The sequence below is a fragment of the Priapulus caudatus genome, unplaced genomic scaffold (assembly GCF_000485595.1).
Source record: "Priapulus caudatus unplaced genomic scaffold, Priapulus_caudatus-5.0.1 Scaffold122, whole genome shotgun sequence".
In the NCBI taxonomy this organism is placed as follows: domain Eukaryota; kingdom Metazoa; phylum Priapulida; class Priapulimorpha; order Priapulimorphida; family Priapulidae; genus Priapulus; species Priapulus caudatus.
In genome coordinates this window covers 130,000-143,357 of record NW_014577183.1, presented here as the reverse complement: position 1 = coordinate 143,357, position 13,358 = coordinate 130,000, and the positions used below count along the sequence as shown (strand labels likewise).

Here is a 13,358-nt window from a genome sequence, read left to right as displayed (position 1 = left end):
TAGGCTTCGTACTTAACCTGCACGCAGGGCACCCTCATGAGATACCCTACAGAGCGGGCTGTGATACTTAGGTAGGCTTTCGTACTAACCTGGCACGCAGGACCCTCATGAGATACCTACAGCACGGGCTGATACTAGCGTAGGCTTTCGTACTAAACTTGGCTACGCAGCACCCTCATGAGATACACTACGGACCGGCTGATACTTAGGTATGGCTTGCGTACTAACTGCACGCAGCACCCTCATGAGATACCTTACAGTGCGGCTGTACTTAGCGTAGGTGTTGACTACCTGCACGGCAGACCCTCTATTGATGGGATACCTACAGAGCGGCTGATACTTAGCGTAGCGTGTTGTATCTAACTGCACACAGCCCTCATGACGCATACCTACGGAGCTGGCTGAATACTTACGTAAGGTGTCTGTACTAACCTTGCACAACAGACTCCCTCATGAATGATACCTACGGAGCGGCTGATACTTAGCGTAGGTGTCGTACTAACCTGCACGCAGACCCTCATGAGATACCTACGGAGCGGCTGATACTTAGCGTAGGCTTCGTACTAACCTGCACGCAGACCCTCATGAGATACCTACGGAGCGGCTGATACTTATCCGTAGGTGTCGCTTACTACCTGCATCGCAGACCCTCATGAGATACCTACGAGCGGCTGATACTTAGCGTAGGCTTCGTACTAACCTGCACGCAGACCCTCATGAGACCCGGCGGTCCGTTCCAGCGAGCAGCGCGCGTTGGCACTCGACGGCTGCGACGAGCGACGTGACGCCGGCTGCCGTGACGTGTTGCGCACGCCGTTGCAAGCGCCGCCAGGGTGCGGTTGCCGACGATCCACGCAGCGACCGTCCCTTAGCGCACGCTTCGCGAGGAACGGGGGCCGGCATCTCCGGCCGCCTGTCATCGCCTGGAGCGGCGCAAGCAGAAGTCGTCACAGCGTCGGTCAGCCGATCAGTTCGCTCTCTAGGGCGCTGATTTCACAAAGTCTTTATGAGAAATGCTGACGGGATTATGCGTGTTGACGCGAGCAGGACAGAGTCTGAAAGCGAATCACGCGCCAGTGGCGGCGCGCGATCGTGGCTTCACATTTCCATTATTGCAGGTGGCTTATTGCCGGTCTCGCAATAAAGTCCAAGCTGCTCCTGATGTTCAAAACTTTTTGATGTGTATTACTATATAAGCTATGGTTAAATTCATGAAAATTGGTCCTGCTAAATGTGACTAGTCTCGGGACTGGGGATGGGGCAGCCCTCCAACACTGCCACATACAGCCATACAGTGATTATTACTCACATGTTTGCAAGTGCAGTGAGGGCGGATCTCTCTTTGACGACCTTGCGATCTTTGTGTGACTTGCTGCGAATCTGCATTATTGCTGCGCTGTAATTATGTACATAACAATACCAATTATGTACAATGGTCACAGGTGCCATTACGCTATCTTATCAGAATACCCTCTGCCTTATTTGGGTTGTTGAAGAGATTTGAAAGAAATATTCTAAAAGATGTGCTGAAAGACGAATTCGTATTTTCGGCATTACTCCTTGCGATTCTTTTTGGGTCGTCCATTATTTAGAAGCCTGTCCCTTATTTCGATTCCGTCTGCAGGAAAGAGAAATGATGGTCATCTATGCCATAGTTCCGAGCAGTTCAGGTAGATGCGCTTATATAATTGACGAGCTGTTAATTGATGATTATTACACTTAGCATCGCCGTGCCATTTAACTATAAATTTGATTGTCCTGTTCACAACCACTCTGGCTGCAGAATATCAGTAAGGATACGAAGTAGATGGTGTTATAGGATGGCTTATATCACGTGCTTATAATGACAAATAGGTGCGAAATAGGTAGGTGTGTGATAGGAGGTTATATCAGGATGTATAATGGACAAATAGGTTGCGAATAGGTAAGGTGTTATAGGATGGATATATCACGTGCTATAATGACAAATAGGCTGCCGAAATAGGGTGGTGTATAGGATGGATATATCACGTGTATAATGACAAATCATGGTGCGAAATTAGGTGTGTATAGGATGGATATATCAGATTCATGCTGCTAAATGACAAATATGCGTGCAAAATAGAAATGGTGTATAGGAGGCGATATATCACGGGCTGATAATGACAAATAGCGTACGCACAAATAGGTGGTGTATTAGGATGCGTTATCATCACGGCGTATAATGACAAATAGCGGCGAAAGATTAGGTGGTGTATAGGATGCGATATATCAGCGTGCTATAATGACAAATAGGTGCGAAATAGGTGGTGGTATAGGATGCGAGTATGATCACTGTGCTATAATGACAAATATCGTGCGAAATAGTTGATGCGCGCATATGGATGGATATATGCACGTGCTATAATGACAAATATGTGCGGAAATAGGTGTGATAGGATAGGAATATATCATGATTCATTGGCTATAATGCAAATAGGTGCGAAATAGGGGGTCGGATAGGATGGATATATCAACGGTGCTATAATGACAAAATGTGCCGAATAGGTGGTGTATAGGATGGATATATCACTGCTATAATGAACAAATATGTGCTGAAATAGGTGGTGTATTAGGATGGATAGTATCACGTGCATAATGACAAATAGCGCCTTACAATAATCAGGTGGTGTATAGATGGATATATCACGTGCCTATAATGACAAATTATGTGCGAAATAGGTAGGTGTATAGGATGGATTATCAACGTGCTATAATGACAAATAGGTACAAGAATTAGATGGTGATAGGATGGATATATCACTGCTATAAATGACAAATAGGTGGCGAAATTAGGTGCAGGTTATTAGGATGGATATCACGTGCAATATAATGAACAAATAGGTGCGCAAATAGCATGGTATAGGATGGATATATCACGTGTATAATGACAAATAGGTGCCGAAACTAAGGTGTTGGCATAGCAGGATATAGCACGTGCTATAATGACAAATATCGTCGACGAAGATAGGTGGGGTTATAGGATGGATATATCATGATCATGGCTATAATGACAATAGTCGCGAAATAGATGCGTGTATTAGGTATGGATAATTCACGTGCGTATAATGACAAATTGTTGCGAAAATAGGTGGTGTATAGGATGGATATATACACGTGCTATAATCGAGCAATATCGTGCCGAAGATATCGCGTCGGTGTATAGATGCGATATACTTCACGTGCTATAATGACAAATATGTGTGCGTAAGATAGGCTCGTGTGATATAGGATGCGCATATATTCACGTGCGTATAATGACAAATAGGTGGCGAAATAGGCTGTTTTGCGGGGGCAATTAGGATGGTTATATTATGAATGACAATTATTTGGCTTTTTCCTTCTTTTTTGACACGGGTGTTCTGTCTCCTCTACTCGACATGATTATGTGCTGCTCCTCGCCGCTTCCTTGTGCGGCTGTCCATGAGGTCGGAGGAACGACGGCTGAAAAATAGTAGTGCTTCAAACCGCGGTGGAATGCAAGATAGACGCAGCGATCTTACAGCCACACTGAGGAAGATAACACATGGCATCAGCGCTACTCTCCATATCATCAGGAGTCTATCAATAGTCTATTGTCTTATAGTGTCGATAGTCATATATCGATCTATAGTCGATCAAGTAGTTCTATTGATAGACTCATGATATCATCCAAAAAAAAGCTAGCGCACACTTTAGATTGATGTTAGTTTGAATGTAAGAAATCCTCTTTCTAGGCAAGGAAACCGATACAGCTCAGGAGAATAATGTGTGGAACTGCCCATTACTTATACCTTTACGGCCACATATGCACGGCCGCACGTACAAACGATTGCGCCTAACCACGTTAATGCCATATAACAAGCATATGCTTCATAATGCAAGGGTTCTCCAAGGTTTTGAATGCATGTCTGGGCACGATTATTATATATATGATTATGTGTAATACATGTGTGTTTTTTTTTGTTTCTATGTATGTGTACATTGTATGTCAGGGTTCTGCCCACAGTGGGCGGCAAATGTGCGGGTGTGCCCGGCGCACTCGTGCGTTGCCGCGGCAATACTCTGCTGTCTATAATAAATAAAAAAGAATGATTTATAGTTGTATTGCTCAGAATGCCAAAATTGAGTTCCAGACTATCCAGACCCTAATTAAAATTCCCGTTGGCGGGCAGGGCCCGGTTGATTTTGTTCTTTATATGTGTTGTCTTTGCGCTTACGGCGCTTGCATCTTCCGACTTTTCGTACTGGATGCTGCCCGGACTAAAAAAACCTGGAGGCAGAAACCCTGTATGTGCTTGAGATTATTATCTGTCATGATCACCTGCTATAATATGATAGCACATAAGCTGAACGCGGACGGCGGCGGGCATGCGCGCGGCGAGTGCACACTCACGCACGCCTTGTGGCCAGTGGTGGAGCGCCGTAAGCCTGCAGCTTGCGTCAGCATGTACTAATATATTATGTGGATATATACATAGGTTATACAATAAGCGTCTACGGCGGCGGGCGTCGTGGAGCGTGCGGGAGTTCTCACTCACGGCTGCCCAGTGGTGGGCGCCGTGCCGTTGCAGCTGCGTCGGTGCACCAGCTTCCTCATGCTCCAGCGCAAACTCAGACACGACGGTGCGCGAGCGGCGGCGGCGCGCCACCGTCGCCCAACCTGTTGCCTCGCAGGACAGCGACAGGCTCAATACTGGTTATTTATACTGGTTTATAAATACTGGTTATTTATACTGGCTTATACTTACTGGTTTATAAATACTGGTTATTTATACTGGTTTATAACTGGCAGTAATAACTGGTGCATACTACTTAAGCAAACTCGGCTACATGCCTGTGCTAAGCCGATTGTGCCTGCATCGCCTATGAGGTTGCCGGTCAGATCTAGTTGCACGAGCTGGCATGAAGTGAGAGCTGCTCCAAGTTTCGCGGCTCCTTCATCTGATATTTGGTTGAACCTCAACGACAAATGTTGCAGCCTGCAACAAGAAAAAGTAACAGCTAGAACATTTTTGTGCTGTTATGTATATTATGTATTAGGTATATCTCATGTATAGGTCGTTCAACAAATAAATCCCCTTGTCACCATGCATCCTATTACTAATTTCAATTATATGCACCAAGTAAAATATTACGCGCAAAGCACAATATCGGTTTTACTACTTCTTACCGGCTCTCAGGGACCAATAATTTGCACCACGGTGAAACCTTGATAGGGTTGGAATCTAGTACAACTGATCTGCAATAACAAACACCTGATAGTGTGGAAGAACACCTGAGCTTTGCAAGTGACATCTTCAATGACCATGTGTCATGTACCATAAAATCTGAAAACCAACACAATTACGTCCAGTTCACTCATCAATCAAAGCATTTTTGCGTGTTTCATGGTGATTATAAGTCGTAGGTGCTCTCGTGAGATGTCTAGATATAGAGATGGCCCCCTACCTGAGAAGATGGCACTGGGGAAGAACTCGTGCCAATAAGTTTACAGTGTCTTCCTCAAGACCTGCATTCCACAAACTGCAAGAAAAGACATCTAAGTACAATAAACATGAACGACTGCTATGCCAGCCATTGCATAATTTTCACAAAGGGGCTCCAGGTGGTATTGAAGATGAGTCACGCCGGGATCTACCTTAACGATTACAAATCGCATCTAATGGGTTTTTAATTACTTTTTTATATAGTGTGTTTCCGTTATATAGTATTGCTTTCGAAAATTCTAAAATGACATGCTGTAACAGCTGGTTATGCTAAAATGATGTAATAAGTCTTCGGTACAATCATCAATCAGAGATGGTCCAAGGCGTCATGTGTGATGTCTAACATATAAATGTTACACTATTATTTTTTGTAAATGTGTAAATACAGTCAATTAGGTGAAATGTAACTTTATGGATTTTAAGCTAGTACTACCAGTCTACCGCACAGCTATTTAGTTTCTTTTCATGCACTCGCCTGATTGCGTGTAGTTTGTCAAGTGTCAGCCAACAATGACTAAGAACTTCCATCATGGAATTATCCACCTTCCATCCTAAACACGAAAATGAGGTGTAAATAACTACAATGGATTACACTCACTATTTGCAGGTGCTTTTATGCAGTTGTATATGTATTAAATACGAGTAGGTCATACAGATAAGCACAGGATCACACACTAGGTGACATAATATGTCTCTGACATGTGCCTGTGTAACGTTACATGCTGATGGGCGTACCTCTGATGAACATTTCAGTTATAGCTTCATGTTTTTCGATCACCTCTGTGACAGTCTGAACACTCGGCTTAAAGAATTCATATTTTCCTTTGGTTCTGTATGTCTTTGGTAAATCTGCAATCTCTGAAACAGGAAACGTTTAAACTGCATCGTCTCTTCTTTCTTTACGTTACAAATGTTTGTTAAAAGGCTATAGACAGTATATTTTTTGCAGGTTTCTGGACCTAGTAATTTCAGCTGGCCAGTCCATCGTCAGTTTGCTGTGTTATCTTTTACATATACGTGGCTACATGAATCTCACACGATACCATGCGCATAAAAAATGAGTTCAGGGACAAAGTACTGCTCCCTAGCAGGATTGGTGTTGGTGATAAATTCTCATTCAAGGAAATGCTGCCCCTGGGGCCTGGACTCGTGCAAGATTGTGCATGGCCATGAAATTAAGGATGTGAATAGGTAAGATTAGGTTGTGCTGACTGAGCAATGTCCATCAGAACTGCGAATCTAACACGACAGTATGCACAGAACCTTCACGAAAGACTACCTATACTCACCATCCAATGTTTGTTCACTAGTATCTGGTAAATTTCTCGCAGCACCATCACTTTGGATCTTATACCGAGGCACCACATCTGGTATTCTGGCTAGTGGTAGCCGGGTACACAACTCTTGGAAATCGCACGAAAAGTTGCCTGTGCATGTGTAAGCATCTATGAAAATAAATAAATAAATTAGCATACAATAAACGTTAGATGAGCTCTAATGACCACAGCCACTTGGGTCGTTTCAATGAAACAAGTGCCGCATAGCGACAGCGCTCATCTAACGTCTACTGCGGTGACTCTGTGGTGGAGTGGTGGGATTCTAGTAAACCCTGTTAGTCCCAAATGTGTTCACATACACGCCAGCGGTCCGTTCCAGCCGAGCAGCGCGCGTTGGCACTCGACGGCTGCGACGAGCGACGTGACGCCGGCGTCCGTGACGTTGTTGCGAGCCAGGTTGAGGCTCGCCAGGTGCCGGTTGCCGACGATCCACAGGCGACCGTCCCTGTAGCGCACGCTCTCGAGGAACGGGTGCCCGATCTCCGCGTTGTCATCGTCCTGGAGCGGCGAAGAGAAGTCGTCACAGCGTCGGTCAGCGATCAGTTCGCTCTCTAAGGCGCGATTTCACAGTCTTTATGAAAAATGTGACGGGATAGTGCGTGTGACGTGAGCAGGACAGAGTCGAAAGGAATCACGCGACAGTGCGGCGCGCGATCGTGACTTCACATTTCCCTTATTGCAGGGGGTTATGCCGGTCTCGGAAATAAGTCCAAGCTGGTCCTGATTTCAAAACTTTTGATGTATACTAACTATATAAGCTATGGTTAAATCCATGAAAATTGGTCCTGCTTAAATGTTACTAGTCTCGGACTGGGGGATGGGGCTGCCCTTTCCAACACTGCCACATACAGCATACAAGTGATTATACTCACATGTTGCAAGTGCAGTGAGGGCGGTCTCTCCTTTGACGACCTTGGGGATCCTTTGGGTGACTTGCTGGCATCTGGCATTATGCTGGCTGTAATTGGTATGTTAACTTGACTTTCAATTATGTACAATGACACGCAGTTATGTACAATGTACACAATTATGTACAATGTACACAATTATGTACACAGTGCATTACGCTATCTTATCAGAATACCCTCTGCCTTATTTTGAAGAGACTTAAAGAAATATTCTAAAGATGTCTGAAAGACGATTCGTATTTTCGGCATTACTCCTTCGATTCTTTTGGTCGTCTTTTTTAGAAGCCTGTCCCTTATTTCGATCCTCCTGCAGGAAAAGAGAAATGAGGTCATCTATGCCCAAGTTCCCGGCAGTTCAGGTAAGATGCGCTTATATAATTACGACTGTTAATTGCATGATTATTACACTTAGCATCCCGTGCCATTAATATAAATTTGATTGTCCTGTTCACAACCACCTGTGCAAGAATATCAGTAAGGATACGAAATAGATGGTGTATAGGATGGATATATCACGTGCTATAATGACAAATAGGTGCGAAATAGGTGGTGTATAGGATGGATATATCACGTGCTATAATGACAAATATGTGCGTTTTAATGCATGTCGGGCACGATTATTATATACTTATATTATGTGTATATACATGTGTATGTATGTGTACATTGTATGTGTATGAGTTATTATCTGTCATTAGTTCCACACCCCTGGTTAATAATTATAACACAAGCAGTACATCAGGCGGCGGCAGGTGAGCGCGGCGGCGAGTTCGCACCACGCCTGTGGCAGTGGTGGGGCGCCCGTGGCCTGCAGCTTGCGTCGCTGTACTATATATTATGTGTATATATACATAGGTATACACATAAGCGTCTACGGCGGCGGGGGTGAGCGTGCGGCGAGTTCTCACTCACGCTGTGGCAGTGGTGGGGCGCCGTGGCCTGCAGCTTGCGTCGGTGCACCACCTCCTCATGCTCCAGCGCAAACTCCGACACGACGGTGGGCGAGGGCGGCGGCGCCACCGTCGCCCACCCTGTTGCTCGCAGAGACAGGCTCACCAAGGTTCGATTCGTTCTCAGGCCCTGCGAGCGGAGACGCACGGGGGGGTTCACTTTGGGACACACGAATTAAGATAGAAAGCTAGTCTAGTCGACGCACGTGTTATAACAGCGAGTTCCAGTGATTGCGCGAAGGCAGCTTAAAGCGCTGCACACAATGGCGCATTTCCATCCCAACGCTAATTTCTCCAGTACTAGACTAGCAAATACTTCGCTGTCACTGCAAATCACACTACTTATGACAAAATAAACTCTAGTTGCTCCCATTTCACTGCGCGTTTGCTTAAAACCCAACAAGAAAGAGGCGAGAAAAACTAGCAATTCTGGCGGCAACACGCCGACTGTTTCCCAAAACAAAATTGCCATCGAAGCTGGTGACGTGACGTCACATGTTGTTATCTTTGCTTGCGCCCGTACCGCTGTACTACGCGCAGCCGCTGCACGGTTGCCTTGGAGATTGGGAGAAACTGTCAACAACATCAGAGAAATTTCAACAACATTGGAGGTATTTTCAAAGTACCTTTTATACAGACAGCCTTCGCAGTGATAATTGGGAGGAGAACTCAGAGTTGTTTTGCCAATGGCAAGTAGTATGATTATGCATGACACGAAGTATTGCTAGTCTTAGCACTGGCAGAAATTAGCGTTTTTGATGCGCATTGTGAGCCTTTAATCGAAATAAACGCCTGCAAGGTCAAGTTGTGGCGTTGTATCGCTATGCTCTTGACTAATACCCTTAGCGGCAACCAACTGGTGGCATGACTACTCACTTATACTGGTTATTTATATACTGGTTTATCAGTACTGCATGGTTATTTATACTACAGTATTTATCTGGTTTATCAAACTGCATGGCTTATTATAACTACCAGTATTTATACTGGTTTATCAATACTGGTTATTTATACTGGTTTATAAATACTGGTATTTATACTGGCTTATTACTTAGCTGGTTTATTAAATACTGGTTATTTATACTGGTTTATAACTGGCAGTAATAACTGGTGCATACTACTTAAGCAAACTCGGCTACATGCCTGTGCTAAGCCGATTGTGCCTGCATCGCCTATGAGGTTGCCGGTCAGATCTAGTTGCACGAGCTGGCAATGAAGTGAGAGCTGCTCCAAGTTTTGCCGCGCTCCTTCATCTGATATTTGGTTGAACGCTCAACGACAAATGTTGCAGCCTGCAACAAGAAAAGTAACAGCTAGAAATTTTTGTGCTGTTATGTATATTATGTATTAGGTATATCTCATGTATAGGTCGTTCACAAATAAAATCCCCTTGTCACCATGCATCCTATTACCTAATTTCAATTATATGCACCAGAGTAAAATATTACGCGCGAAAGGCACAATATCGGTTTTACTACTTCTTACCGGCTCTCAGGGACCAATAATTTGCACCACGGTGAAACCTTGATAGGGTTGGAATCTAGTACAACTGATCTGCAATAACAAACTCCTGATAGTGTGGCAAGAACACCTGAGCTTTGCAAGTGACATCTTCAATGACCATGTGTATTTGAAACTATGTACCATAAACATCTGAAAACCAACACAATTACGTCCAGTTCACTCATCAATCAAAGCATTTTTTGGCGTGTTTCATGCTGATTATAAGTCGTAGGTGCTCTCGTGAGATGTATAGATATAGAGATGGCCCCCTACCTGAGAAGATGGCACTGGGAAGACTCGTGCCAATAAGTTTACAGTGTCTTCCTCAAGACCTGGCATTCCACAAAACTGCAAGAAAAGACATCTAAGTACATAAACATGAACGACTGCTATGCCAGCCATTGCATAATTTTCACAAAGGGGCTCAGGTGGTATGAAGAATGAGTCACGCCGGATCTACCTTAACGATTACAAATCGCATCTAATGGGTTTTTAATTACTTTTTTATATAGTGTGTGTTCCGTTATATAGTATTGCTTTCGAAAATTCTAAATGACATGTTGTAACAGCTGGTTATGCAAAATGATGTAATAAGTCTTCGGCTACAATCATCAATAGAGATTGGCGCCAAGGCGTCATGTGTGATGTCTAACATATAAATGTTTACACTATTATTTTTTGTAATGTGTAAATACAGTCAATTAGGTGAAATGTAACTTTTATGGATTTTAAGCTAGTACTACCAGTCTACCGCAACAGCCTATTTAGTTTCTTTTCATGACTACGCTACTGATTGCGTGTAGTTTGTCAAGTGTCACCAACAATGACTAAAAACTTCCATCATGGAATTATCCACCTTCCATCCTAAACACGGAAAATGAGGTGTAAATAACTACAATGGATTACACTCTACTATTTGCAGGTGCTTTTATGGCAGTTGTATATGTATTAAATACGAGTAGGTCATACAGATAAGGCACAGGATCACACACTAGGTGACATAATATGTCTCTGACATGTGCCTGTGTAACCGTACATGCTGATGGGCGTACCTCTGATGAAGCATTTCAGTATAGGCTTCATGTTTTCGATCACCTCTGTGATCAGTCTGAACACTCGGCTTAAAGAATTCATATTTTCCTTTGGTTCTGTAATGTCTTTGGTAAATCTTGCAATCTCTGAAACAGGAACGTTAAACTGCATCGTCTCTTCTTTCTTTACGCGTTACAAATGTTTGGTTAAAAGGCTATAGACAGTATATTTTTTGCAGTGTTCTGGACCTAGTAATTTCCAGCTGGCCAGTCCATCGTCAGTTTGCTGTGTTATGGCTTTTACATATATACGTGGCTACATGAATCTCACACAACCATGCGCATAAAAAAATGAGTTCAGGGACAAAGTACTGCTCCCTAGCAGGTATTGGTGTTGGTGAATAAATTCTCATTCAAGGAAATGCTGCCCCTGGGGCCTGGACTCGTGCAAGATTGTGGCATGGCGCACGAAAAAATTAAGGATGTCATATAGGTAAGTTATAGGTTGTGCTGACTAGCAGAGCAATGTCCATCAGAATTGCGAATCTAACACGACGAGTAATGCACAGAACCTTCACAAAGAGCTAACCTATACTCAGCCATCCCAATGTTTGTTCACTAGTATCTGGTAAATTTCTCAGCAGCCCCATCACTTTGGATCTTATACCGAGGCACCACATCTGGTATTCTGGCTAGTGGTAGCCGGGTACACAACTCTTGGAAATCGCACGAAAAAGTTGCCTGTGGGCATGTGTACGCATCTATAAAATAAATAAATAAATTTAGCATACAATAAACGTTAGATGAGCTCTAATGACCACAGCCACTGGGTCGTTTCAATGAAACAAGTGCCGCCATAGCGACAGCGCTCATCTAACTCTACTGCGGCTTGCACTGCTTGTGGCTGGAGTGGTGGATGTCTAGTAAAAGCCTGTTAGTCCCAAATGTGTTTCACATACACGGCCGAAACCAGTGGAATGCGAGCAGGGATAGCGTATCAAGGAACCTTCTAAAATGAAATGTCCTCGATGATTTCGTTATGAAAGTTGCCACGAAGATGGCGGCGACGTTTAAAGTGTCATTCAGATAAAGATGGAAGCTCCCATAATACGTATTAGCCAACAATATCTGACAAGACAGAAAGGTAAGCACTCATCATTTACTACTGCAAGCCTACAGTCTGCCGCCAATAGAGAGCTTACGGCACCTGTAAGCCAAATTAAGGCAAAAACTCCAGTCCACCAACCACATGCACTGGCAGTAGGCTCACTGGCAGCTGGCATAACATATACATGCTAACATACTGACAGTAAGGGCAGAATGCCATATATGATTATACGATATTAAGCGAGCATAAACCCTTCTTTAACCAATTTAGCTTATTTTGAAAATTTCACTGTGACATTGTAGCCTCATAACATCCAGGACATGCTATAAGATTCTACTAGGCGCGAAACCCAGCAGTCAAATTCCTTCATAACAGACAGTCAACAAATCCAATGTTTACCCTCCTCTTGAGCGGTCAAAAGGTTAATCTGACACTTACTCTTCGCAAGCTCGAGCAGAATAGTAAGATTTCATGGTCCTTCAATAATGCCAATAAAAATGCTAGGTCAGCCAAGCGTGAAACAAAAAAGTTTTTCAATCGCTCCGTCAGACCCATGGTCCCTCAGAAAAATGTCTAAAATCTGCCCTGTGCCCATTGACCTTTGACGCTGTGACTCCAATTCTCGGACGAGTGATGGCTTTTCCTCTGACCATGATTGCTATACACCGACTAATCACGAGCCTAGCGTCGAGCCGTTTAGATTTGTGCCGCAATTCTAGCAATTCCTCCTATACGCTTAAGTTAAGGAGTGAATGTTCCCCCTTCTTTTACACCTCTTTGACCTTTGGACGCTTTGACCCCAGCTTCGACATCCCAACTCGTTTTGACGATCCCCCCAACGACCCGAATATCGTGACCGTACGTCGAGCGGTTAAGATTTGTGCCCAACTGTTGACGGACCGACCGGACGACGCGGACGACCGGACGACCGGAACGGACGAATCAGCGATTCTACAAGCTGCATCTAGACTATGTCAGATGAGCTAAAAACGATGGAAAATAAATACAAATTATATTTACTACCAAAGCGTACAT

General features: G+C 43.9%; 1 protein-coding gene and 1 long non-coding RNA gene across 2 annotated transcripts in view; both read right to left on the bottom strand.

Annotated features, from left to right (window-relative positions):
• LOC106805668 overlaps window positions 1–787 on the bottom strand; it is an 8,775-nt gene extending 7,988 nt beyond the window's left edge. The window contains exon 1 of the long non-coding RNA XR_001393455.1: window positions 701–787. This is a non-coding gene — a long non-coding RNA (uncharacterized LOC106805668). The remainder of the gene's footprint in view (window positions 1–700) is intronic.
• A 3,358-nt stretch (window positions 788–4,145) lies between these two features.
• Window positions 4,146–13,358, bottom strand: part of LOC106805646 (leucine-rich repeat-containing protein 71-like) — a 12,750-nt gene continuing 3,537 nt past the window's right edge. Inside the window, exons 2-9 of the mRNA XM_014807334.1 lie at window positions 6,776–6,931; window positions 6,222–6,344; window positions 5,962–6,037; window positions 5,449–5,523; window positions 5,171–5,239; window positions 4,787–4,979; window positions 4,535–4,667; window positions 4,146–4,270 (exon numbers count right to left, since the gene is read on the bottom strand). Coding sequence (XP_014662820.1) covers window positions 4,146–4,270; window positions 4,535–4,667; window positions 4,787–4,979; window positions 5,171–5,239; window positions 5,449–5,523; window positions 5,962–6,037; window positions 6,222–6,344; window positions 6,776–6,931 — 950 coding nt within the window. The remainder of the gene's footprint in view (window positions 4,271–4,534; window positions 4,668–4,786; window positions 4,980–5,170; window positions 5,240–5,448; window positions 5,524–5,961; window positions 6,038–6,221; window positions 6,345–6,775; window positions 6,932–13,358) is intronic.